The 26583-nt window shown below is 35.5% G+C and overlaps 1 protein-coding gene across 2 annotated transcripts; it reads right to left on the bottom strand.

Annotated features, from left to right (window-relative positions):
• Positions 1–656: 656 nt before the first annotated feature.
• Positions 657–25454, bottom strand: LOC110187074 (nose resistant to fluoxetine protein 6). 2 transcript variants are annotated; one of them, XM_020956465.2, is made up of 7 exons: positions 25286–25454; positions 21698–21787; positions 3838–4112; positions 3598–3776; positions 1960–2989; positions 1273–1896; positions 657–1209 (listed from the first exon to the last, which is right to left on the bottom strand). In XM_020956465.2, the coding sequence occupies exons 3-7, from the start codon at positions 4054–4056 to the stop codon at positions 1081–1083; spliced, it is 2181 nt and encodes a 726-aa protein (XP_020812124.2). In that variant the 5' UTR covers positions 4057–4112; positions 21698–21787; positions 25286–25454; the 3' UTR covers positions 657–1080. The 2 variants fall into 2 exon arrangements, with proteins under 2 accessions (XP_020812124.2, XP_020812123.2); XM_020956464.2 differs by lacking the exons at positions 21698–21787; positions 25286–25454 and adding an exon at positions 17121–18320.
• Positions 25455–26583: the final 1129 nt, after the last annotated feature.

Here is a 26583-nt window from a genome sequence, read left to right as displayed (position 1 = left end):
TGCGAGATCCAATTAGTTTATCTTTATCAAATTGGGTTGCTGTCCTAATTAACCTAAAACGAAACAATAAATAATAAATAGGCTTACAATAAGTTAGTTTAAAAGAAGCTAATTTGGATTAGAACAAATATCAAGGCTATTTATGCCTTTGCAAGAGTTTTATAATTTTAGTTAAAAGCTTGTAAGGTTGTGAAGGAGTCATTTCCGACCCTAATAAATCATTTTAAATGGAGTATGCAGTTTTATTAACCTGCTAAAAATTAGCATACTGCCGCTTTCCAAATTGAAATTAATGCGTTTTTGGCTTAGTTATGAGATTTTTAAAATTTGATTTGTCGAAAAATTTCAAATAAAAATATTATTAATATCGGTTCAAAAATGGTAAGAAGCTTCAAAGAAAGTGAAGGAAGGAGTCATTTCCGACACTATAAATAATATGTATTTTTCTACCTATATTTTAAAGAATAACATTTTTATTTATATTGTTAAAATTATTGAAAAAAACGAAAGGGGTTACATCGTTCAAAATTGTTAAAAATTGGCAAAAAATCAAAAATTTAGATTTAAATTTGCATACAAAGACTAACACGAGCCAAGTTATGATCGGAAAACCATTTACATTGTTGCCAAAAGAAATGAAACCTATGTACCCCTTGTTGTATTTGGTAGCAGTTTTTATTTAAAATTTGTATGTATAACAATATATATAGCATATAGTATATACAACGTGATTCTTCATAAAATTAGGTACTAGAGTTTCATATATAATTATAGCTATTAAGTACTATGTATAACTCTGGCTCTCTTCCTCCTTCGTCGTTCCTCCGTTTTCCAAACCTTTGGAATAAATTAAAGGACTAAAATGTACACATAATGAAACAAACAAGATGATCCAAAAGTAATTATCTCGCGTGGAGGGAGATAGTGTGCGCTGGAGAGATTGTAGAGTGGAGAGGGATATACGAGAAGACGACGGGATGGGTCTATGCAACATAAATATGTGGACAAGAAATAGATAACATGACATAAATGGGGGGTATAAATAATCGGAAATGGGCGGAGCTGGGCGTGGTTGGCCCCTTAGGCGAGGCGTTTCTTTCGACTCGGCGACAGGATCTTCAGCATTGTGACGACGGGCGCCTCGAAGGACATGGACACCACAAAGGACAGGAAGTAGGAGGCCACCGTTAGACCAAAGAACATGACAACCTGCAAAGAAATCCCATTAATATAAAACCATGATTTCAGATACTAATCCCCACACGAACTCACCATTAGATCACCGCCCAGATGCAGCGGTGCATCCGAATTCAATGCCATGGAACGGATGACAATGGGATGCACCAGGTAAGCACAGTAGGTGACGCGGGAGAAGGGATACAGGCAGGGCGCCGAGAGCAGCGAGTTGATATAGCCGCCATAGCCCGTGGAGCAGGCGATGGTGATCCAGGCCAGCGACAGGGCCCAGGCCGAGTGGCTCAGCGAGCTGTAGGCGGCGGCCGTGAATTGTGACAAATCCGCCCGATACAGGCCAAAGACCAGCACAAAGAGATTCAACATGGCCAGGAACCAGGCACTGGCCACCGTAACCTTAGGCAACCGGATTTTGCAGTTCGTCCGGAACAGTATCCAGCCCACGGCCATGCCAATCAAATAGGGTCCAAGTCGTGTCCAGGGCTTGTCATAGATCTTATCGAACAATGCCAGCGGATCATCCGTATTGGGTCGATGGTTATTGGTGAATGCAATCACAGCGGTGGTGATCCACGACAGAACCAGGAACACCAGTGTGGTAATGGCCGATAGCTTGAAATGACGGACGCCGACAATCAGGATAATGGCACCAATCATATAGAATTGGGTATCATTGGCCAGGTACCAGCTCCAGAGCATGCACTGGAAGGAAGACAGGATTGTATTATACATTTATCTTCTTATATATGAAATGTAATCTCTTACCATCTCATCCACAGGGAAAAGCGTATTGATATACAGAATATTCCGCCACCAATAGTCCGGGCAGGTGATATGATCCATAGTCGGTGGATCAAAGATCGAATACGTGGCCAGATACTTCATGGTGACCTGAACCACGCCCAGAACAAACAGATACGGAGCCGTGAGCCGCATAAATCTATAGGCCACCAGACCCAGAAAGTGTGCTGTTCCCGCGGTAAACTCATTGGCTCCCTTGCTCAGCTTATTCAGCTTTCCCTTGGCATTCGTCCGGAAGTAAATGTACGAGATGAGGAAACCGCTGATGAAGAAGAACGTGTCCACACTGAACGGGCCATTGGTGATGGCCTGGAAGAAGAAATTCTGCTCCACCTCCTTGCGCATCTCCATGTTATCCGAGTACTTGAAGACCACGATGCATGTGTGACCCAGGATCACCCAGGCCATGCTAAAGGCTCGGAGTCCATGGATGCAGGGTATGGTATCGGCACCCACATTCCTATCGCAGATGGCATTAAAGTTCGTGATGGCCGAGAAGGAGAGCAGGAGTTCCGAGTAGATGCTCAGCTTCTCCGGCTCGTGCAGATGTCCCTCCAGATGCTCATCCGAGGTGCTGGTATCGTTGTTACCCCTGACACCACCGCCGCCGCCGCCGCTGCGATGATGATGATGATGATGATGGTGGTCATGGTGATGCTCATGCTCGGGATCATCCACATGGTGGCCATTGCCACTGTCATTGTCATTGGGCGGGAGATTGAGCACCAGCTGGTCCAGTTGCTTCAGGGAATTGCTCGACTCGGAATGGGCATGGCCATGATCATGACTGCGGGTCGATTGCTTCAGCGGATCATCATGGGCGGTCATGGTGTCACTGTAGTCGGAGGAGGCACATCCAATCCCCGAGCTCGTTTCGCTGTTGTTCATCATCTCCTTGTCCTGGCGACGCAGTGCCTCCTTGAGCTTGCCGCGCAGATAAATCTCGTACAGGGTTCCACAGCAAATCAAAGCCATTACAATGCAAGAGACAACACTGAAAAGGGAGATAAAATATTACTTTTAATTTAGAATTTAGAATAAATATTATGTACTTGATTTTTATACCCTTGCAAGGTATTTTAAGCAATTATTTTATAAATAAAAGCTTAAAAACAACACAAAACTGCTTTCTTTGTCTCATTAATTGTTCATATAACTTTAGAGATTGGCTAAAAAAGGGTTTCAAATGTACAACTGAAAAGGAAAACATAAAAAGCTTCACTCAAAAACTATTTAAAATTAACAATACAGAAATTACTTTATTCCCCTGAAAAACTCTTCCTGCTAATTTATAATATTTGCCATAAAAAAACCTTAACTTACTTTCCTTCACTTTGTGAAAATGCCATAAAAGATTAAGCATAAAAACGTTGGTTTCTGTGTAAAAAAAGTGTATGGCTTATATAGGGAAATATATAATGAGATTGCCCTGCTAATCAACACAGTAAACAAGGGGAGTTTCGCTTTTTACCTTATAATTCGATTTCACACACACAAAAAAAAACCCGCTAATGGCCAAAACCAAGAGAAGAGGCTTTCGGCCATTTGGTTAGCGCTCTCAGAGATTTGGGCCTGGCCCGAGTAACCACATCCATTACTTACATCAACAGGCAAAAGGTCTTGTCCGCCCAAATGTTAAACTCCTTGTCGGTGGGCACACGAATGTCCAGGACACGGAGATCCCGCGATGGCAGCTCCACATGGGCCCGGGCACCCATCTCCCCGATATCCCCAATGGAGCAGCTGGAGGGCAGGCACATGCCCACATAAATGGTGCGCAGCTGCGGGAGAGGATTAGGATTAGGAGAGGGATTTCAGGAGCTCCTTGGTTGTTGCACTTACCACTTGGGTGGGCAGCGTCTCATTCAGCTGCATCTTGATCACAAAGAATCCGGGGACAAAGGGTGGCGGTGCATTGTAGACACTGCTATAGGCCTGGGTATGAGCGGCGGCAAAGGGCAGGCCACTGGGAGTCGTGGAATCGGAGGCATTGTTACCGTCCTTGCCGGGAGCAGGAGTCAGGCCATCATCGATCGCATCGCAGAGGGCCAGTGAACCCATCCAATAGTTGTTGCCGTAAAAGAAACCGGATGTATAGTGACCGGAAGCATCGTCCACTGTGTCCACAGGTAAAAGGTAAAGGAGAAGGAGAAGGAGAAGGGCATCAGTAACATTCGAAAAAAAGTTAAGTGTGAATGGAGTAAAGGCAATAACAAGTGTGAACATTGCATATATGCAATGTCATATATGAAATAACCATATAAATAAAAACCTGGGCATTATGCAATTATGCAGCTCAAACTGCAGGCTTTCAAAATATTTAAAAGGTGAACTGAGGGATGCCCTTTTAGGTTATACTATTTAAAATATTAATTTCCAAGGAAAATAAGCTTTAAAAATTGAGTTTTTCAAATGGAAATCTAAGAGATACTGGTTACTTATTACATATTAGTAAGCTAATAAAGGATTGTGGTAAGTTTACTTAGATGTTTCATTGAAATAAATACATATAATATGTTTAGAAATAAAATACTAATAAAGATACCTTACAAAAATAGGATAAAATTATATTTACCATAAAGGTAAAGGCTTATGCAACTGTGATTTATATTATGGAATATCTTAACCTAGTTTCTGCTGAAAAATCCTTAGTACTCAAACCTCTCATATATGTTACTTATATTTTTCAGTTGAATCATAATCAATATATATCTTTAATAACCCAAATTTTAAGGCAAAACAGTAACCCTTGAGCTGTGTAACTCTTTTGTGATTTATTTGCACAAAGTTGAAGTTGTTATTTTTTGCTATTTTCGCTTTCAGCTTTTCGTTTTTCTTGTAACCAGTTGCCTCAGAGAGGGAACCGAAAATTGAAACTGGGACTGGGACTGTGTGTCTGACAACCAGTTTTTATCGCTTTTTGCATTTTGTTTTTATTTTTTAGTTTTTAAATTTGTTTTGTTTGTAACCGAAGTCATGCAACAATCTTTTGTTGCGGAGGAAAAAAGCTGAAAGCGCTCTTACATGAGCATCCAGCATCCACTTCCTCAACCCCGAAGCCTTGACCAAGCAGGAACTATCCGGTAATATCTCTATCTCTCTCTATCTCTCTCTCTCTCTCTCTCTCTCTCTCTCTCTCTGGGGGTTACATAAGACCCGGCCATGACCATGAGCAGATCAGAGGCTGTTACCTGGCATAAAACGGAAATGTTTGCCAACATATTTGCATGTACTTGACTCAGAAGTGTTTGCCAATTAAATACCATTCGCTGTCGATCGACGTATATAATTAATTTACCAAAATAAAAGGCATACAACAATATTAGGAGGTGTACACATAGACATACAAAAATAAAGAGGCAATCGAAATTTATCGAAAAGATTGCATATAAGTATATAAAGAATTTTCAAATAAATAGAGGTAGGAATATTTTAATAATAAAATATCTATATATATATTCCCAATATAACAAATTTCATTAAGCCAAAGTTTATCTATCCTTTAAGTTAGCAATTCAGTTATAGAAACGTATCAAACTTCGATCATTACTAAGAATAAAATATTTGGATTCCTTGGATCCATATTTTTTCACATTTTTAATATGACCATTTTTTCCAAATCATCAAAGTTTAAAAATTTCATAACTAAGCCAAAAATGCATTAATTTCAATTCGGAAAGCGGCAGTATGTTAATTTTTAGCAGTTTAATAAAACTGCATACTCCATTAAAAATGTAATTTTTGGCCAAACTTTGTAAATTTTCATGATGTAACCCCTTTCCTTTTTTCCGAAAAATGGGAAATTTCTGAAAAAAATGGTTTTTCGACCGGAGATGGCCTAAAAGATTTGGCTGTTGATGCTGATCAAGAATATATATGATTTATAGGTTCGGAAATGATTCCTTCACTGACTAAAACTCAAATAACCTCTGCAGGGGTATAAAAATGTAGTTAAATATACATCATATATATTCGACACTTAATTAAATATAATAAAATATATCTAAATTTAGTGCCGCCCTTGATCCTACATCTCTCACCTCCCTCCCTCTTGTCAGCATCTCTGTAATGTTTAAACATGATTTCAATTTAATTTAGCGATTGAGGTCACTTGATTTGCTTGTAGTTAGCATTTCATCACAAAAAAAAAGAAACCAAATGAAAAAAGAAACCCTCCTCCTCCGTCACAAATGTACACACACGGCCATAAGTATAAGCGATCATATGTACTTCTTCTCTTCTCGCTGCCGAAATTCAATTGAACGTGTCATTCAAGCGTTTAACGCTCTTTCGGCAAATGGAATCGGACTCTGAAGCCAAGTCGATGCCGAACAAGATCAACAGATGGGCCAGGCCAAGTCGGACCCGAGCCAGACAATGAGCTTACCAAGGTGACAGCCTGGCCAAGTTCGCCCAATCCCCTGCTACCTGGCCAGATGAACTTGGTAACGGCTACCGATGAAAGCCAACTTAAAGCAGATTTTATCAGGCATTCTTGTCGCTCCGGAAGGTCGTTCGTTTATTCGTTCGCTTATTCGACATGTGATCGAGTAATGAATATATGGGTCGAACTACATGTTGAGAGGGGAAAGCGAGTGAGTCAAGTGAGTCAAGAAATTACCTCAGTAGATTCTTTAATTATAAGAGAAGCAGGGAAATAATTTACCAGGATTTACCAGTATGTTCTGAATACTAGGGATATATTGCAAATTTAAATATAAAAAAATATCTTGTTTACGGGAAAAATATGACAATTTATATACCTTTTGATTTGTCGAAAAATTTCATATAAAATATTGTTAATATCGGTTCAAAAATGGTAATGGGCCTTCAGTCAGAAGCTTAAAAGAAAGCGAAGGAGTCATTTCCGACCCTATAAATATATTCTTGATCAGCATCAACAGGCAAATCTTTTTAGCCATCTCCAACCGAAAAAAAAATTTTTCAGAAATTTCCCATTTTTCGGAAAAAAGGAAAGGGGTTACATCATGAAAATTTGCAAAAATCGGCAAAAAAATACACGTTTTAAATGGAGTATGCAGTTTTATTAACCTGCTAAAAATTAGCATACTGCCGCTTTCCGAATTGAAATTAATGCGTTTTTGGCTTAGTTATTTTTAAATTTTGATTTGTCGAAAATTTTCATATAAAAATATTGTTAATATAATTTTAGCCAAGTTATGAGTTTTTTAAACTTTGATTTTTCGTAAAAATTGTGATATAAAAATCTGAATAGGAGGAATCGTATTAGGAGGACTTCCTACAAATAAAACTTTTATCTGAACCTAATGCCTGCTTTGGGTAAGATTTCCCAAGTTCTTAAGCTCAAAAGACATTTCAATTTATTTTTTTTCATGAGAAGAAAGAAATCCTACTCCATTTATTTACTAATTTTTATTGCAAATAATTACAACAAAAAGACCACACATGAAACTGAAGCAAGACATTGACTCAGTGTTGATTCATAAAGCCTCCAGGCAAAAATGGTGACAAAAACAGAGGCTAAGGCCTATTGTTTCCATCATATTTCCCTCAAAAATAATATATATCTCGTCCAAGATCAACCTGTGCCCCGTCCATCGGCTGCTGTGCACTTGAAAATGCGAGCCAAATATTTGCAAGAAGATTATAAGTTTTATGTATTTATATAGTTTATTCCAACCGAAGGTAAGGACAGACCAGACCCTCGTGATATAAAAAGCAAAGTCGGGCGGGGTAAGGTAAGGTAAGCAAATGTGTTAACACATATACACAGAGCTATATGTTAGCCCGATCCGATGTCAGTCGGCCATAAACCATAATGAGTGGCAAAAACAATGAGGGAGGGGCTCTCCGAAATGACACTCGGGGATTTGGGGAAGACGGTGACACGGCTGTTGAAATCCATTTGATTGATGAAACGATTGTATAAATATAATGGCAATAAATAATGTGTGTGTGAGTGTGTTTCTATATTAAATATTCGCATTTTTTCCGCACCAAATTGCGAAACAAATCAAAGAGACAGCGAAAAACGCGCCCCAACTGTTAACGGTTCAATTATGGCTTAAAAGCCGGGAAGAAAGGGGTAAAAAGGCATTAAAAAATATATAATTAAATTAACTGTGCGTCAGCGGATTGTTAAACCATAAATGGGCCTGGCTAATGTACTTGTTTGTTTTTTGATTTATCTCTCAAACACTTTTGGCTTGTAAAAATGTCCAGCAAACAAACTAGTTAAAACATGGCTTAAACTTGGGCTTGAATTATGCTTGGCCTGCTCTTGAAATGCCTCATAAATTGCCTTGGTTTTTCCTTCACATTTTTTGCATATATTTTAAGTTATTTTTCCCTTCCTTTTTTATTTGTTTTGGCAGAGAATTTGCTGCTAATCGATTTGTTTAAGAAGCGTAAAATGCTCACCCATTTCCTAGGGTAGTTTTTGCATTTAAACAATCATCATTTTATATATATATATTTTTTTTTTTGGCAATTGCGTATCTAATGTTTGAGTTTGTCATTAGAAGAAGCCCGAAAAAACTAATGTGGGGACATTAGAGGCGTGTGTTGTAGATTCAAGATTCTCGCCCGTGTTTGTCTTGGCCAAATAAATTCCTTGTCAGAAGAGTCTTTGAACTTGGGTGAAGCTGGGCCCCTCTGTGAAGCGTTCTGTGTACTTATTGTTGAGGTGTGTCTATTAGATCACATCAAGAGGATGCTTAAGCTTTGTTATTCCCGAACAACTAGCAACATCAGTTGACTCTTTTTTTATGGCCAAGAAGACAGGTAACAAATGTTGTTAAAATAATAATGGATATAAATTTAATGACAAGAAATTATTATTTATGATTATTGTTCAGATGAAGATCTACAAGTATTCATTACACAAGTTAATAATACAACTTCTACAAAAAAATGTTACTAAAATATAAACTATTTCCTTAATTTTTTAATTAATAATTGCGATTTTTAAACAGTGATTTGTCCCTCAAAATTATAACATAAAAAAATCAATTTAAATTTCCAAGAAGCTGGATCTGTGAGTCGAATGATTACCAAAAGTTATATATATTCCGATTCACTATTAAAATGTTAATAAATTGAACCAAAATATAACAAAATACAACATTTGAAAAACAAAAATTTAAAAATTGTATTCAATTCAAATTAATTCTTAATCCAAAATTTATATAATATGTAAGTATTTTCATTTTTAAGTAAACTCGTAAACAGAAACTAGACAAAGTAATGGGGTTTCTTGATTTATTTTTATTATTATTTATTTAAACTATAAATCAATCAAACCAAAAAAAGATTGATAACTCATAAATTTCTAGTTTAAAATATTGCTACTTTTAAAAATTCACTTTAATAAAAGGCATCTAATTTAAAACTCAACTTGAATTATTACTATCTCTTTTTTTATTTAAATATTTAAGTCTTTTTAAGACATTCTCTGTCAGTTAACTGCGCCATAATTCCTAATTACCCAAATGATTTTTAATATATATTATTGTCTGTCTATTTTTTGTTTATTTTTACTATATATAATATAAGGATATATTGTTGCAGGGTATTAAACTTTCAGTCAGAAGCTTCAAACGCATCGAAGGACTCATTTCCGACCCTATAAATCATATATATTCTTGATCAGCATCAACAGGAGAATCTTTCTAGATATCTCCGGAAAAATTGCAAACTGCAAGGGTATTGGAAACATCGGCTTCCCTAAGTTAGTTTCTCTTCTTGTTTTTCTCTATATTTCCCTTAAGTTTTCCTCTATTTCTATCTGATATTTTGTGTAATAATTACACCTGCCGGTTGCCTAATTGAGTCACATAATAATAAAACGCGACTTGTTTATGCAATTTAATGCTTGGAGATGCACAAAGATACAGATATAGATATAGATATAGTATAGTACTATAACCATATCGGAGCTCCTCGGAAAGTTAAAGACTTCCTGAATGGCCTGAGGCGGTAGTAAGAGAAGATACTTATTCATATTCAGGTCTGCTTTCAATGTCAATGTTGGCGCTTTTTTTTAGCTGGCCAAAAATTGCCCCCTTTGGCAGCGACTTTCAACGCCCCCACAATAAAAAGGGGAAGACAAATAATGAATAAGGTGAAAATAAAATAAAAATAAGGTAAAAATAAGGTAAAAAAACAGACAGGTAGCAGAGACAGCCAGATGGACAGACGAAGCCGAAGAGTGAGAGTCCAAAGACTTGGCCTGTCTTCGGGGCTTTGGTTTTGGGTTTTGGGTTTTTCTCTTCGAGATTCGGCACAAGGTCAGCTGCATCTTCAGTGTGTGTTTTTTCTTCATTTTTTCTTTGTTATTTTGTTGTGTTTTGTATTGGCTATTGGATATTATTATTATTATTATTATTTTTAGTGCCTATCGGATCCGACTTGGTCACTGACACGTGGCATGGCCAGTCTTCAGTCTTCAGTCTTCAGTCTTTTGTATTTACGCAATAATCATCTCCAATCGAAATCGAACCAACAAATTTAAACGAAAACCAATTAAGGTATTTCTGCGCATTTCTTGGACTCTACAAAAAATAAAACTGGTTCAGGGCTGCACTTGTGTGACTCACTGTATGGAAATCATTATGGGAGTATACGAATATATAAATAATTAGCTCGAAGAGTGCACTGTCACCGCATCGGTCTTATAATTAGCTTAATAATTTATATATTCCTTGACTATAAACTTTAAGGGGAGATTCCCCAAGATCATTATCTTTATTTATAGTTTTTTATTCGAGAAAAATGAATAGAAATTGTCATGATTTGAGGTATTTTTAGTAATTGAAATTTATACTCCTAATTACACTGGTAAATATTTCCTAATATATCTTAAATATCAGTTTAGTTTTCAAGGGAGATCTTTATAACTTTCTTTTTTAGTTTTCTTTGCTAATATTTACAGTTTCATCGTATTATTTATTAAGCGTAAGAGCTGTGATTGCATAATCCAATCTCCCTTTAGGCTGATAACCCATTAAATAAGCTATAATTCAATAAATGATCAACAGACTCAACCAAAAATTGCAATTATGGTCAATAACCCCAAAAATTGAGAGCTCATTTCATAACCAAAATCGGTTGGAAATTAATGCCGGACACGTCTTTCGATATATTTATATATCAATTTTCCTTTATAACTTGTATTAGTTTATTTGTGGCCAGACTTTTACCCAACTTTTTTTGCTTTAGTGTTAGACAAATAACAAAAAAAAAAAACAAAAGCAAATACAAAATGGTTATAAACATTTATTGGGACGTGGACCTTCAGTGAAAAATGCAACAACCATAGAAATCGATCGATTAGCCAGCCAAGACCGAGTGTCGCATTAAACTTGAAAGCCGCGAATGGATGACGGACACTATTTGCAATATCCCCCTCTATATAAACTTATATATATACACTCATCTATGATATATTATATAGTCGAAATTAGCGCCGTCTCATGATGGAATGTAATTTCTGTCTAATTATCGTCCGTCTGGAAGCTGGTCGTAATAATTCAACTTGGAGTTGCCTAATTGTGGCACTTTTGTGAGGCATTTGCCCTCGAACAGTCTGCTCGCAGGTCCGTGTGATAATTGCCATTTGTCTCAGCCCAGGTGAAATATGAGCCACGTTTTTTTTTTTGCTAACAAAATCCCAGCATAAAGTCCCTTTCGGTTGTCCAACAGAATATATGCAATTAATTTTTGACCACCTTTTTATACCCTTTCAAAGGGGTTAGAAGCTTGTAACGTAATGAAAGAATCATTTCCGGCCCTATAAATTATATATATTCTTGATCAGCAACAACAGGGGAATCTTTAAAGCCATCTCCGGGTGAAAAAAAATTTTTTCCGAAATTTCCCATTTTTCGGAAAAAAGGAAAGGGGTTACATCATGAAAATTTGCAAAAAACGGCAAAAAAATTCACGTTTTAAATGGAGTATGCAGTTTTATTAACCTGCTAAAAATTAGCATACTGCCGCTTTCCGAATTGAAATTAATGCGTTTTTGGCTTAGTTATGAGATTTTTAAAATTTGATTTGTCGAAAAATTTCAAATAAAAATATTGTTAATATCGGTACAAAAATGGTAATGGGCCTTCAGTCAGAAGCTTAAAAGAAAGTGAAGGAGTCATTTCCGACCCTATAAATTATATATATTCTTGATCAGCAACAACAGGCGAATCTTTCTAGTCATTTAGGAAAGAAAAAAAAATTTGCAAATTTTTTTAAAATTTTATAATGGGTTACATCATTAAAATCTGCAAAAATTTGCAAAATTGTTAATTTTTTAACATTTTAAACTGATTATGCAGATTTATTAAACTATAAAAAACAAACATAGTACCGCTTTCCGAATTAAAATTAATGCATTTTTAGCGGAGTTATGCGATTTTTAAACTTTTCTAAGTCTAAAAAAATTCACATAAAAATATATAATATCGATTCAAAGTGTCCCAATACTTTAAGCTTACTTATGATGGATTTCCAAAATAATAATTTAATTCAATTGCAAACTGCAAGGGTATCTGAGCTTCGTCTTCCCGAAATAAGTTGCCTTTCTTGCCTTTTATTTATATAATTAAATGTAATAGTTTTGTTTACAACCCTTGAATGTGTCTGCAGATTTTTTAAATTGTTTATAAATGACATTATTAAGTAAATTAAAGAGAAACCTCTTGCAATCTTGAAGAACATTAAAAAACCTAATTTGTCGTTCTGAAAATCATATAATATTAATTATATTTTCATATACAATATTCAAATCTTTATCTTTTGATACCAAAGCCAGTTTATAACTGTGGAATTTGTCCTTAACCTTTCGAGTTGCCACCGATTTGCTGTTGGCCAATTAATTGCAATTGCGTGGTGGTTGTTTTTGTTTTTTTCTTTAGTTTTTAATTACGCACAATTATGCGAAAGCCAAAAACAAGTTCGTTGCCTAAGTCATTCGTTTTGACGGCTCATAAAAAGTCATACCAACAAACATTGTAAATAATACCAACAAGCTTAAAACAGGTCAACAATTGCGGTCAAAGTTGAAAGTGTTTTACATATAGCCACATTTACTACAGTTAAAAACTATGGTTAAGTTATAGTTGTCTTGGCCATAATTTCATTTCGCTGAATAGCAAAAAGTCAGAGAGAAGAAACGAGACAACAAAAAAAAAACTGCAAGACATTGCAACAATCAAATTAAAGTTACATTACATAAGTCAAGCTTTTAGTTTTTTTGCTTTTTGTTTTTTGTTTTTTGTTTTTTACCAACAAGAGTGAGATGGAGCCATGGGGACGACGACTTGTCTCGGCTTGGCGACTTGCCGTGTTTATTTGTTGTGCAATTTTTCTTCGGTTCCATCTGCTTTTTCAGCTCAAAAGACCACAGTTTATATATATATAAAAATAAGTGTATATATGCGTACGGGAAAGCCGTAGAAATTATGTTGCGTGACGTTTCATTTCGCACAAAGGCTGTAATTGGGGCCTGTTACCCCAACTGCCCCCTTTTTGCGTTTGATATTTGTTGGCCCAAAAAAACCCCGAAGACAAGCCAACAACCGTTGCGCATTGTGACCAACTCTAATGACCAAAACATAGGCTAGAGACTTGGCTTTAATATTTTAGATAAGTTTCAATACGAGGCGAGGTCGAAAATTGTGATTTTTAACGTTTTTCTTGTCTTTGCGTTCCCGGAATAATTGCAAAATTAAAATAAAAAAGCAAAAGATTGTGAAAGCATATATATATATTTTTTTTTGTCTTTGAGTTTGAGGAAGTTTGCCGTTTGGATGGTAATAATGATGATGGTGCCAATATTTGCACTTCCTCTAAGACTTTTTGCCGACAACGACGGTTTTTGTTTACAAACTTAGCCAAACTCGACAAAGTTAGACAGAAAAACCTAAAAAAAAACACCTGAGAGTTTGCTAATTACAGTGGATATTGACTACTACTATCTACTATATAATATCTACAATATGTTATGATATATCATCTATAGGAAAAGACTCTAAGTACCAAGTTTCAGAACAATATCAGCATTAGAATTCGAGTTACTAAGGAATTTTCAAGGAATAAAATTAATCTTAATCTCCCTTAATCAAATATTTTCCTTTAACCTATTCTTTTATATAAAATTCACCTAAAAACCTAGGTATCTCTTGCCTTTAGGCAATATCTACTGTATTATTTTTTGGTTTCTATGAATAGTTTTTTATTTGGTTTTTTGTCGAGGGCTTTGTTTTTTTGTCACAGCCTTCCACTTGACTTCCAAAAGTGCTGCAGTCGCTGCAATTGTCACGGCAAGTGCATTTCAGGGCAACCTTCAACCTGCCAATCGCTTCGACTTTGTCTTGGACTTCGACTCGGAGTTCGAGCTGGGGTTTGGGCCTAAAAGCTGGGTCTAAATGCAGCCAGCGAAGCGGAGCTGCAACAACAAACCCGCTGCAACAATGGTAACACGGCCACAATTTATTAGCCATTGATCTTGGCCATCGAGCTGAGGAATTGGTGGTATATGTAGCTCCAGATACGATACTGAAACTGAAACTGAAACCCGCTCGCTGGAAATTATTTATGTCCAATCTGAAGCGTTTAAATAACTATTTCCAGACGGCGGAGAGTCCGGTTTAAAGCCGCTGGCCGTTGGCAGGAAAAACTTTTGGCCCTGGCCCGCCGGCTGCTGCAGTGCCCATGTGTGTGGTAATATATACAAATATATATACAAATATATAGCCAAAGATATACTGGAGACATTGACATACATAGATGCCAGGTAACACGGCTAAAACCTCCCCTTTCAAAAAGGCCCAGAGACTAAGAGGTAATGGTTAAAAGTTGACAATAAATAAAGCAAGATATGAGAAGAGGTTTACCTTTTGGTTAAAAAACAAAAAGTAAAAGTATATAACTTGGGTAATACTTTGGTAAATTACCTATTAATTACTAAAGCCATACGTTTATTATACTTAAATCCTAAAACATTTATAATATCTTAATGAAATATCAAAGAAATCCCTAAACAAGCCTCTTAATTAGAGAGGAAAATCAGAGTTAAGAAAATCACTTCCGAAAATGTGGAAAACCTTTCTCTTAGCCCCAGGGAAATGGCCATTTTCATGAACATTTCCCCTGAACTTGAACCATTGCTGCTTCAAGAGTTGATTTTAAATGATATTATGCTCACTTTCCGGTCACTTTATGCCCATGGTGCAACCACCGATGGAATAATAATAATAAAAGCGAAAGAAAACGAAAAGAAAAAATGAAAAGAAACTTTGAAAGGTGGTCTCCTCACCTCTCTTTTTTCTTTTTCAGCTTTTCTGCTGCTTTTTTTTTTTTTTTGGCTGCAAGCAGCTGTGTTTTGTGTTAATTGATTACATAACCAGCCAAAGCTGGCCAAGTCAAATCAAGTCAGCAAGGCGAGTGGCAAGTGTGTGTGGAGTCAGTTGGTCAGTGGATCGGATTGCTGGAATCGATAGGATTGCTTTTTGGGGCGGCAACTTGTCGCAACCGAAACAAAAAAAAAAAATACTGAGAAAACCGAAAAATAAAACAAGTCATAATTTCAGGCATTGCAAATAAATACCCTAAAAAAAAAACAAAAAAACAAAGTAAAAATCGAAGCCAAAAAATCAATCTCGACCTGATCTCGTTTGCAATTGAACCGTTATTCAATAGCAACCAAACCCACTGACATAATGACCAGAAAAGCCATAAAGAAAAACATGGAAAACCTACTCAAAACGAAAAAAAAAAAACAACAACACCTTTACAATTTAACCAAAAATGGGTGTACAAAATTCAGCGAAAACGAAGCCGAAAAGTCCACCCATCAAGACAAGATTTGATTGAGCTGTTGCAGTTTTTGTTGCTGCTGCTGTTGCTGCTGCTGCTGTTGCTGCTGCAGCGTTGCATGTTGCTGGCAAGAACTAATTGCGACCTTGGCGATCTGTAGCTAGCATCGTATCGTATCGTGCACTTATGTAGATTGTGTGCTTTATGGTCGAATTCTCCATATAAAACCATATATATATATATGTATATATATGTGAGTATATATCTTTGGCGATTGCCGGCGAATGGCACGTTCAACGCGAGAGTTGGTTTACGATTTTCCAGCAAGTTGCAAACAAGATCAGAGTTGAAAAAGGTATATTTGTGTGTGTTTGTGAAAATTTTGGCAATAACATGTAAGGGAAGTTGAAGTGAATGGACATCTTGTCACGTTCCGGTTTGTCATCCAAAAAATCATTAAATAACACTTTCAATCGTGATATCTTTGGAAGTTCTTATCTTATCTGGTTAATAATTATTTTCAGTTTGTTTTCAAGGCTTGAAAAGTATACTTTGGAGTTGTTTGTTCTTACATTTTTAGTTAAGTTGTCAAAGTTAATGGTTTTTGGTAATTAAATTTGAATGGGTGTTCTATGAAAATTAACATAAGTAATCATTGCATGACCTACATATTACAATATTGCATTTATTTAGTTTATGTTTTAACTAAGGGTTAAATAGTTGACTAAAGGGTCTAAATTAAATGTAATATATATACGATATCAAGATTTTAAATATTTCCCATGCATATTAATTGATCAAATTTAATTTGATCAAATAAAATAGATACTAGTTTTTACTAAAAGACCTGGACAAAGTTCAATTTAAAGAGTTTTATAATATATCTAATAATATAATATATAATATAATATATCTAATAATATAATATATAATATAATATAATATATAATATAATATAATATAATATAATATATAATATAATATAATATATAATATAATATAATATATCTAATAATATAATATATAATATAGTATATTTTTATAATATATCTTTGCTATTTATAATTATTTTCAAAATAATAATAATAATATAATATATAATATAATATAATATAATATAATATAATATAATATATAATATATTTTTTATAATATATCTTTGCTATTTATAATTATTTTCAAAATAATAATAATAATATAATATATATTATAATATAATATATCTAATAATATATAATATAATATAATATATCTAATAATATAATATATAATAGAACATATTTTTATAATATATCTTTGCTATTTATAATTATTTTCAAAATATGACTTACTTTTCACAGCCCACATCTTGGCATCGCTGAGTCCAGCCAGATAGCTCCTCATGTCCCGGCTGCAGTTGGTACCAATCCCACCGGCGATCTCCACCTGACCCCATTTGGTGGCCAGCAGATCGAGATCGAAGACATTGAGAGCATCCCGCAGGCGTCGAGTGCGCGAGAGATCAAAGGATGCTGCCTGCGGGGCAGGAGGAGCCGGAAGGAGCTCCGTGTGCAGACTGAGATTGATCACATTATGATGATCCGCAGAGGTGGTGAGATTGTGATTGCTGCCGGGAAACTTGCCCTCGTCCTTGTCGATGGCCGCTTGGTTAATGGCCGACAGGGCAAGGATTAGGGCCAGCCAGAGAGTCCTCCTGTGGGCCATGTTAGTCTGCCGCCACAGTAGGCTTTATATATATATATATATGTATATATGCTCTATATACTATATGGATATATGCAAATTAACGGGTCACGTTCCTGCAACGATGTCTCAGCCTCGAACTCACTTTCACTCCACACGAAAAAAAAAAATGGTAAATAAAATAAATACGAAAAAAAACCGAGAAACCTTTAAAATCCAATTTGGGTTAAACTGCGAATTTCGATATCTATATGTGTGTATATATATTATTTATATATCTTTTTCAGGCACCAGCATTTTCACAGGCAAAAAAAAAATGTAAAAGGCTTTAACAAATAACCGTAAGAATACCGTTTTGTTTTTTTTTTTTTTTTTGTTTTGTCACTTTTACTTTTGTTTTCTTGGCTTCTTTTTCTGTATTTTGAGCACAATAACACACGCGCTTTTGTTTGAAAACTTTAGTGATTCTGTGTGATGATTTTTCTTGATAACTGATGTGATTTGATGTGATTTGATGTGATTTGTGTGAGGGAAGCAGCAGCAGCGAGGAGCGACGACGACCGCTTGGCATGAACGCACGTCTACGAATCGCGACTGCGCGTCTTGAGCAGCTGTAAAAATATGTTAACAATTCCAAAAACGCAGCGCCCAAAAATACAGCAAAAGCATCTCCGACTCAGACTCAAAGTTGAAGCTCAAACTTAAGCTCAAGCTACAGCGCTCTCTCTCTCTCTCTCTCTGGATCTCTCTTTCGAGCTATCTCTCTCTCTCACTCTCACTCTCTCATGCTCTGGCTGTGTCTGCGAAAGCGCAAGTGAGTGAATGTACCGTTGTACCGTTAGTTGTGGCTGAAAGAAGAAATGAGCGGGCGAGAGCTTATGAGCATAGCCATCTCTCTCGTCTGTCTGCAAGTCTAGCAAAAGCCCTGCGTCATCGACTATGTTGTAATACCTGGTTGTGTGTGTGTGTGGCGGCTGTTATGGAATTATGCGAAAGTGTGCGTGTTGCAAAAGTGGCCGCAAAAATGAAATTAGCCATTGATATTTGAATACGGGCCGAAGAGGGACGGATGCAATCACTATATCTATATCTGTATCTGTATCTGTATCTTTGCCTGTATATGCCTTATGTATATGACTGACCATATAGCAAATTCCAGCTAAGTCGGTCAAATCAGTTAAGTCGCCTAAATGAGCTAAATGGATTCGCACTCAACCAGTCAAGATGGCACACAATAAACCGTCGTCGTCGATGGCATAAATTCGAATTGGTAACTTTATATCAGTTATAATAATAATTCAAGTTGGTACATCTTGTCATTAGCTTAAAATTTTAGTCTTACAATTTTTCTTGTAGGGGCCAAAATTAAAGTCACTTAGTTTCTTCAGATTTGAGATAATTACTTTAAAGTTACTGCAATTGCCTAATTAAAATATATCACACTTTACGAGCAGACCTTTTTATTTCAGGTTTTAACCTAATTTTTAGGCAAAGAAATCATTTTTAAGATAGGCTTACCTAAATTAACAATATTTCTGGAAGCTTCACAATTAAATTTGGCTTAAAAATTACTTGCTAAAAGGTTTTTGTTATTAAATTAGTAACAATGAGTAATGTTAAAGTTTTTAGCCGAATGAATTCGCTTGAAAATGATTCATTGGAATATTCAAATGAATAACTATATGCTGTCGATATTTAGATGTAAAAACACGGATATGATCTGATAAAATATAGCAAATCAAAATGATTTAAGTGCCAGCGATTAAAAGTGATTGAGATAATTTAATTCAGCATGCAAAGTCTTTGTTTTTTTTATGGTTTTTCTACATTCACTCGGTTTTATAGCCACTGCTAACTGCATTCCCGTTTCCACTCCCATTCCCCATTAATTCCCATACTCCCCCCTCTCCACCCATTCCATGTTTCCAGCCGAAAAACAAGGGGGAATGGAGGAATGCGAACGAAAATGTCGCAAGAGATGGAACAATTGTTGCTATCTCCTTCTCGCCTGCTGACCCGTTTTTCCAACTCGGCGAGAGCGGGATAGACCGATTGCTACTTGCACCTGGCGCAGTAACAACTATATATATTGTGCAATCCTCGAAACGTCAAATGTCTCGTGCAATGCTTTTCAATTTTCCATTTTCCACAAAAGCCAAATAAAAAGTTGGGAACACTCTTGGCCAGCTAGAAAGAGACGGGCAGCTCCTGCTGCTGCAGCGGCTACTGCATTTACCGTTAGCAAATGGAAACCAGTTCTCACAACAACAACCAAGAAAAAATATAAAAAACAACAACGCTGCCAAAAAATTAAATGTTAACTTGGCAAAGTGAAACAAAAATGCATTTTGTGCATTTTCAAAAAAAAAAACCAGAAGAGGGCGAAGATGATGAAGAAGAAGCGGCAGAAGATCTTGCAACGGTAAACTGGTTTGCAGGGATGACAAAATATGAAACAAAAAACATAATCATTGCATCCAGAAGCTGCACCAAGTTTGTTTGTGAGTATTTTTTACTTAAATTCAATTTATAGAATATATACATAATAAAGGAGTCATAAAAGATGTGGGGATGTTTACATTTTAGTCCTTTAATTTATAGAAAAGACTTAGAAAAAGTGGAAAAAGTTAAATAGAGGGTTAAAAAATTGGTAACATCTTCAATGGTTTTTTGATCATAACTTGGCTTAAACTCATCAGATTTAATTTTGGTTTGGATTTTTCTTGTTGGTTTTTGAAGGCCAACATTTCTGCATTTAAAACCCAATTTATGATTTTTGGCCAATTTTTGACAATTTTGATGATGTAACCCCTTTTAAAAAAATGAAAAAATCGAAGAAAATTTTTCGATATTCGATTTTTCTAATTTAAATGCCATTTAAAATGCATGAAACTTCTTTAAAAACCATAGATAAAAACGTATGACATTCCTTGATAGGACATTTTTAAGCCAAGTTATGAACATTTGAATTAAGAGGTTTCCGGTAATTTCTGGGCTTTCACAAATTTAGGAATTTGGAAGGTTTTTTTGTAATATTTGGTTAAATCTCTGTAAGGTGTATCTTTTGGATAACAACAGAATAGATAGAATTAAAAGAACGTTACTGAACATTATCATGAGGATTTTAGGCTTCCTCTTTCGTAGTTAAGATAATTATAATATCCCTATATCGTTTCTGAGATTGGCTCTCATGGGAGCTAAAATTCCACTCAAAGTTCAATATCACTCAAAAGGGAGCAAACATTCGGCAGCGATGGGAAGGAAGGTGGAGAAAGGCAGCGGAAGAAAGATGTGGAGAGTCAGCAAAAGAGAAAGAGAGAGAGAGAGAGAGAGAGAGAGCAAGGGAGATGGAGACGGATGGGCATGAATGAAGATGCAAATGAATCCACAAAATATTTAAGGTTAGCCTTAATATTTCACATGCACTGAGCAGAATCCAGTAAACAAATAATAATTTATATGATAAATTATCATAAAAGCCTAATTAAATTACTTAAAATAATGAACAGATTTATATTTTATATTAAATATAAAAGCAAAAGTTTGAAAAATCAAATTAAAGATGAGAAAGAAACACCAACAGTACGTATACGTAATATAGAGTTTTCAGAATCAGAATTCAGAAATCCAGAATCCAGTAAATAAAAAATAACATTTATGTACCATTCATAAAAACATAATTACAAATTTATTTTTAATTTAATAGCAAAATTTTTAAAAATTTTATAAAAATGGTTAACAAAAAAACAACAGTGCGTATACGTAATATAATTGATTCAAGTACATTAGGTATACGTAGTTTTGGTAATATTACGTTTTCCATTTATAGCAACATAATTAATAATTCATTTTAAAATTAATATCAAAAGTTGTAAATATATTATAAATTTGGATAATAAAAAACAACAGTGCGTATACGTAATATAATTGATTCAAGTACATTACGTATACGTAGTTCTGGTTTAATATTACGTATACGTAAATTTTCTATTTTACGATATAGTATTTTATTGTTAAAAAAACTAAAGAAATCACTCTTATATTAGGAAATCTTGCTGGTAAACTGCTCACACATGATCTTTTTCCTTAAAAATCATCTATTAATTGATCAATCTATAAAGTATTTTGTTTTTCACCAGAAATTGTAACTCAGTGAAACCTTAACCTTAAACGGATCGAGTTTCTTTTCTTAATCGTATATAATAATAATATTTAATTTACTTACGATATATCCGGACATTTTGTCGCAGTGCATAAGGGTCTGGGTCTGTCAGTCATTCACGCGATCGTCTTTGGGGACACGTAAGGTCTCTCTCTGAAACAGAAAGAAGAAGAAAAATTAAATAAAAAATGAGAAATGAAAAATGGAAAATAAGAAATAAGAAATAAGAAAAAAATAAATATATAAACCTGTCGCCTTTTGCACCTCACATTTCCCCGCTCGAAGCCCTCGAAGCCTCCGTGGTCGGTGTGTGTCTTAATGAGAAAAGTGAAAGTGTCAAGAAATGGGCAAACCGGCAGCGAGGCCCACAAAAGGTTCAGTTAACAGTGAATAAATAAAGACACGATACGAAATTCAGTCAGAAATCAAGGCGATTAGCAAAGCTCGAGCTCTTGGGGTTATCAATTAGCTAACCGATAACCGAATTGAGCCCAATACACATGAGATATATGTATATTATATCTGGGAGCATGGGAACTGTCATTGGCCAGATCATCTTCAAGGTTTAGATAGATAGAAAATTAAGGAAGGAAATTCATTAGCCACAAGTCACTTGTTTATTTTTCTTTTGGATTATAATATATCTACATTTTATATAGAGTTTCCCCTTGGATAAATTGAAATCAGGTCAACCGCAATGTTATTTGGCAATATTTTTGATTTATTTTATCGGGAACATCTTAATTACTTACTAATTTTTGTGAATTTTTAATAGGTCCACTGAACCTTGAAAATTGCCATATATTTGTAAGAAAAAGATAATAACAAAGATACATTTTTCAGCATCTGCTCATGGATTGTTATTATTATTATTATTATTATGTTTATACATTTTCTGGAATCTTTGAAAACTATCTTTGATCTGAAAATCCTAATATTAAATCTTAATGCCTCAACATGTTGTTAGAAATAGATTTCTTATATATTTTAACTACTAATTCAGATTCTCCCAGTAATGCTCTCTCAACAATAAGTCTTGACACTTTAGAAATCATTCGACCAAATATTTAGTTGCACAAATAATTTTATTTTTGGATCACTCATTGAGCTCATTTGTTCAGTTTTTCTTTGGTTTTTTTTTTTTTTGTATTTTTTTTATTGTTTTAATGCCATTGTTGATGTTACTGTTGGCTGTTAATTGTTTTTGTTGCTGTTTGTGCCTCGTCTTGCGTCACGTTTGACACTTTGACCATGAACGCATTTCTTGGCAAAAGGAAAACCGCGGCCGCTGGGAGAGAGCTCGGGCATGGATTTTGGAATGAAATTGCACCGAATGTTCGGTCGTAACTCTTGGTTAAATTTTATTTTATTTTTTTTTTTTGTTTTTATCTCAACTTCTTTCCTCATCTGGCGCCGTTTTATTTCGTTGTTTTTTTTCTCGTATTTTTTTTTATAATTACTTCATTTGCAATCTCTCGTGAGGCAATAGAAGAAACTACCGTTAATTAAAAACGCAAACGCACGGCCAAAATGAGCGCACAGGTTGCGTGAGTAAGCGGGACAGAAGACGGGACAGGTGAGTGTGTGCACTGAGAGCAAAAGTTGTCTTCAAAGAGACAATTTCTTAGACAAATCAAAGTTTAAAAATCTCATAACTAAGCCAAAAACGCAATAATTTCAATTCGGAAACCGGCAGTATGCTAATTTTTAGCAGGTTAATAAAACTGCATACTCCATTTAAAACGTGAATTTTTTGCCGATTTTTGCAAATTTTCATGATGTAACCCCTTTAATTTTTTACCGAAAAATGGGAAATTTCTGAAAAATTTTTTTTCGGCCGGATAAAGCTAGAAAGAAAGCCCTGTAGATGCTGATCAAGAATATATATGATTTATAGGGTCGGAAATGACTCCTTCACTTTCTTTTAAGCTTCTGACTGAAGGCCCATTACCATTTTTGTACCGATATTAACAATATTTTTATATGCAATTTTTCGACCAATCAAAGTTTAAAAATCTCATAACTAAGCCAAAAACATAGTCCAAAATAGTGTAAAATATTATTCACCCAAAAATAAAATTACAAACCACTTCTAATATTGTTAAACATATAAAAAAATATAAAATATCAAAATATATCTTTCTCTCAGTGCATAGAGAAGAGAGAGAGAGAGAGAGAGAGAAGGTAAAGGTAAAGGTTCGCTGTTATAACAGCGGCGCCAAAATATTTTCACTTGACTTTTGCGGCTCTGGTTTTTATGGCCCCCACCGAAGTTCACCGGGGAACTCGGCTGGCATCTGATCAGAGCGGATCGGATCGGCCAGAGAGGGGGTCGCAGGGGGTGCTGGGGGGACTGGGGGGACTACTACGGAGTAATCGTTATGCAATGGGGAGAAAATTGACAATAAAACAAAGCGCAAAATATACAAACAAAACCGCGTGAGAGACTGCGGCGACACAGAAACTGCAATGTCACTTACCCATTATGAATGGCCGGGAAAAAGGCGGGGGAAAAGGGGCGTGGATGCTGCCAAGTGATGCCTCATACCGGACGACGGACAGACGGACAGATGGACAGACGGACAGGTGGCAAAACTGTGCCAAGCTGTAATCACTCCGAAAGCGACAACTAAAAAATGCGTGCGGAGGCTGCACTTAAAACTTGAAATAAATACATATGTAATCCACACAAAAGTTTAACCTTTGGCCAAACGAATTTCACCAAGAAAAGGCATACAAAATATTAAGGAAAAATAAAGGATTGAAAAATATAGGATAAGGTTAGGACAAAGATAGAAAATAATAATAAATTATGCTCAATATAGATAATTGATGATTTGAATAACGATATACATTTGTATATATTTATTAAAGCATAAGAAAGCTTTTATTCATTAAACCTAATTTTAATTAAAGCCAAAAAGTATGCCTGAAATCGTTTTGGTAAAAGGCTTATAGGAAATACACTTATGGGACACCTTTCCTATTAAAAAATATATATAGAACGAGGGGGAATTTAATCTATCTCCGATCATTCTTATTGCAGCTACATGATACAGCCCTTCGGAAAATTTTTAGATACAAAAAATTTAAACTTTTACAGTTTTGAACATTTTTTTAAGCGGTTATTAAATGTAGAGGCACGCTTAAATTTTTAAACCCTAGCATTGTCCAATTGGATCTTTAAAAATCAATCAATTTTGCTAACCAGAAAATAAGAACCAACAGAAGATAAATACAACATTTATACATAAGAAAGTAATTCGATTTTGATAAAATTTAAACCACTATTTTAAAATCCTGCAAAATATTTATATCTTAAATTATAATACCCTGCAACAGTATAATTTAACTAGTAATGGTATTATATAGTACTATATAAGTTAAGTTTCATTAAGGTTCCCTTGCATTTCTTCCCATTTACAAATTCCCAACAAAAGAAAAAGGTAAACAAAGGCAGCAGCTTCCAAATGCCAAAAATTCGCAGCGCCAAGAGAGGATCGTACTCTTTAAGCGCCTCTCTCGCTCTTAGATTTCACTTTCCATGCTAAGGGCAAATAAATAAGGGCAGGGGAGGAAAGAAATGCACACGTGCAAAAGCAGAAAAGCCAAAGGAGAAGGGAAAGAAGAAAAAAGTTTTGTCTCACTCACCCGCATACATTCGTTGCTGCTGCTGCCGATCCTAACGGTGAATTTGCTGCGGATCCTAACGGCGAATTGGCTGATGGAGACACAGAACACACACACACACACAAGGAAAAAAGCAAAAGAAAAAGCCTTCTTATTGGACATTTGTTACACTTGCACATTAAAAAAAGAACAAAAAAAGTTAACTAGCCTTAGAAAACGCACTTCTTTTGGCTATGCACGTACACATATATACACACATATGCATACATATTTGTGTATACGTGGTTTGGCTAGCTGAAAAAAAATGCACGACGGCGGCCCGGCTTGGGGCTCCTTTGAGTCCCAGCTTCGCTTGCACTTTTCACTGCCGGGACTCGACGATTTTCCACACTTTCCACACTTGCCACTGGTTTTCCCGCACTTTTACCACCTTCCACTGACTTTCCGCCGTAGTTTTCCACGTAATTTGAGGTTTTTATCCGCAGCGATCAACCTGCTCAGCCAATTTTTCGTTTATTATGTCTTTGCCGTGTTCTTTTCGCGCGCGTTTTGTCGTCTGTTATGTTAACATGATCCTGGAATTCAACAGACCGATGTTAGCTTGACATTTTAACATGTGTAGATAACAATTAGACATGTAAACAGATACATGGGGAAGGGTTCTCACCTTTGGGGGTGTAATTCCAATGTAGGAAGTAGAATAAATTAACAGATATGGAGATGAGGAGTGTAAGTTAACATAAGATCGACCGGCGGCGTATTTCCAATGGCCGCCGTGAGAGTCGCTGCGCCGTATTGGAATGCGGTAAGAGAACGGCGGCAAAAGAGCGGATACCTCTTTCGCCTCTTTCTTATTGGAAGAGTTGATTACTGCTAGTTTCGTTCAGCTGGTATTTATTTTGCTAATTAGGATTACTACAAAATAATAAATTCAAAGAAACTAACTGGGATAATCGCAAATATTAAGCGTTTTTGGGGGTATTCTAATTTTAGTCAGAGTTTGTAATTATGTGAAGCAGTCATTTCCGACCTTATGGCTATGAGCAGTGAGTATCTACGAGAAGTAAGTAACTCTGAACAGTAAGTATCTATGACCAGTAAGTATCAATGAACATTAAGTATCAATGAACATTAAGTTACTATGATCAATAAGTAACTATGATCAGTAAGTATGGATTATCACTTACAAACTTTGAACACTAGTAAACAATGACTTGCAACTTTTGTAACACAACACATATCCGAAACGTGGCCAGCAGCAGTCACTTCGTTCCGGGGAGGTGAGAACCAGTTGGGAATCATAAGCTCAGATGTACGAG

The sequence above is a fragment of the Drosophila serrata genome, unplaced genomic scaffold (assembly GCF_035046125.1).
Source record: "Drosophila serrata isolate PLE 108 unplaced genomic scaffold, ASM3504612v1 contig_36, whole genome shotgun sequence".
NCBI lineage: Eukaryota > Metazoa > Arthropoda > Insecta > Diptera > Drosophilidae > Drosophila > Drosophila serrata.
The sequence above is the reverse complement of the archived record's forward strand: the minus strand, read 5'-3'. Positions and strand labels throughout refer to the sequence as shown.

What these genes read in the sequence shown, in the direction of transcription:
- LOC110187074 (XM_020956464.2), bottom strand. Translation starts at nt 17,493, where the DNA reads ATGGCCCACAGGAGGACTCTCTGGCTGGCCCTAATCCTTGCCCTGTCG. An exon ending in TTTTCCCTGTGGATGAGATG is followed by an intron (nt 1,897 to 1,959) that starts GTAAGAGATTAC and finishes TCTTCCTTCCAG; the next exon opens with TGCATGCTCTGGAGCTGGTA. An exon ending in ATCTGGGCGGTGATCTAATG is followed by an intron (nt 1,210 to 1,272) that starts GTGAGTTCGTGT and finishes ATTTCTTTGCAG; the next exon opens with GTTGTCATGTTCTTTGGTCT.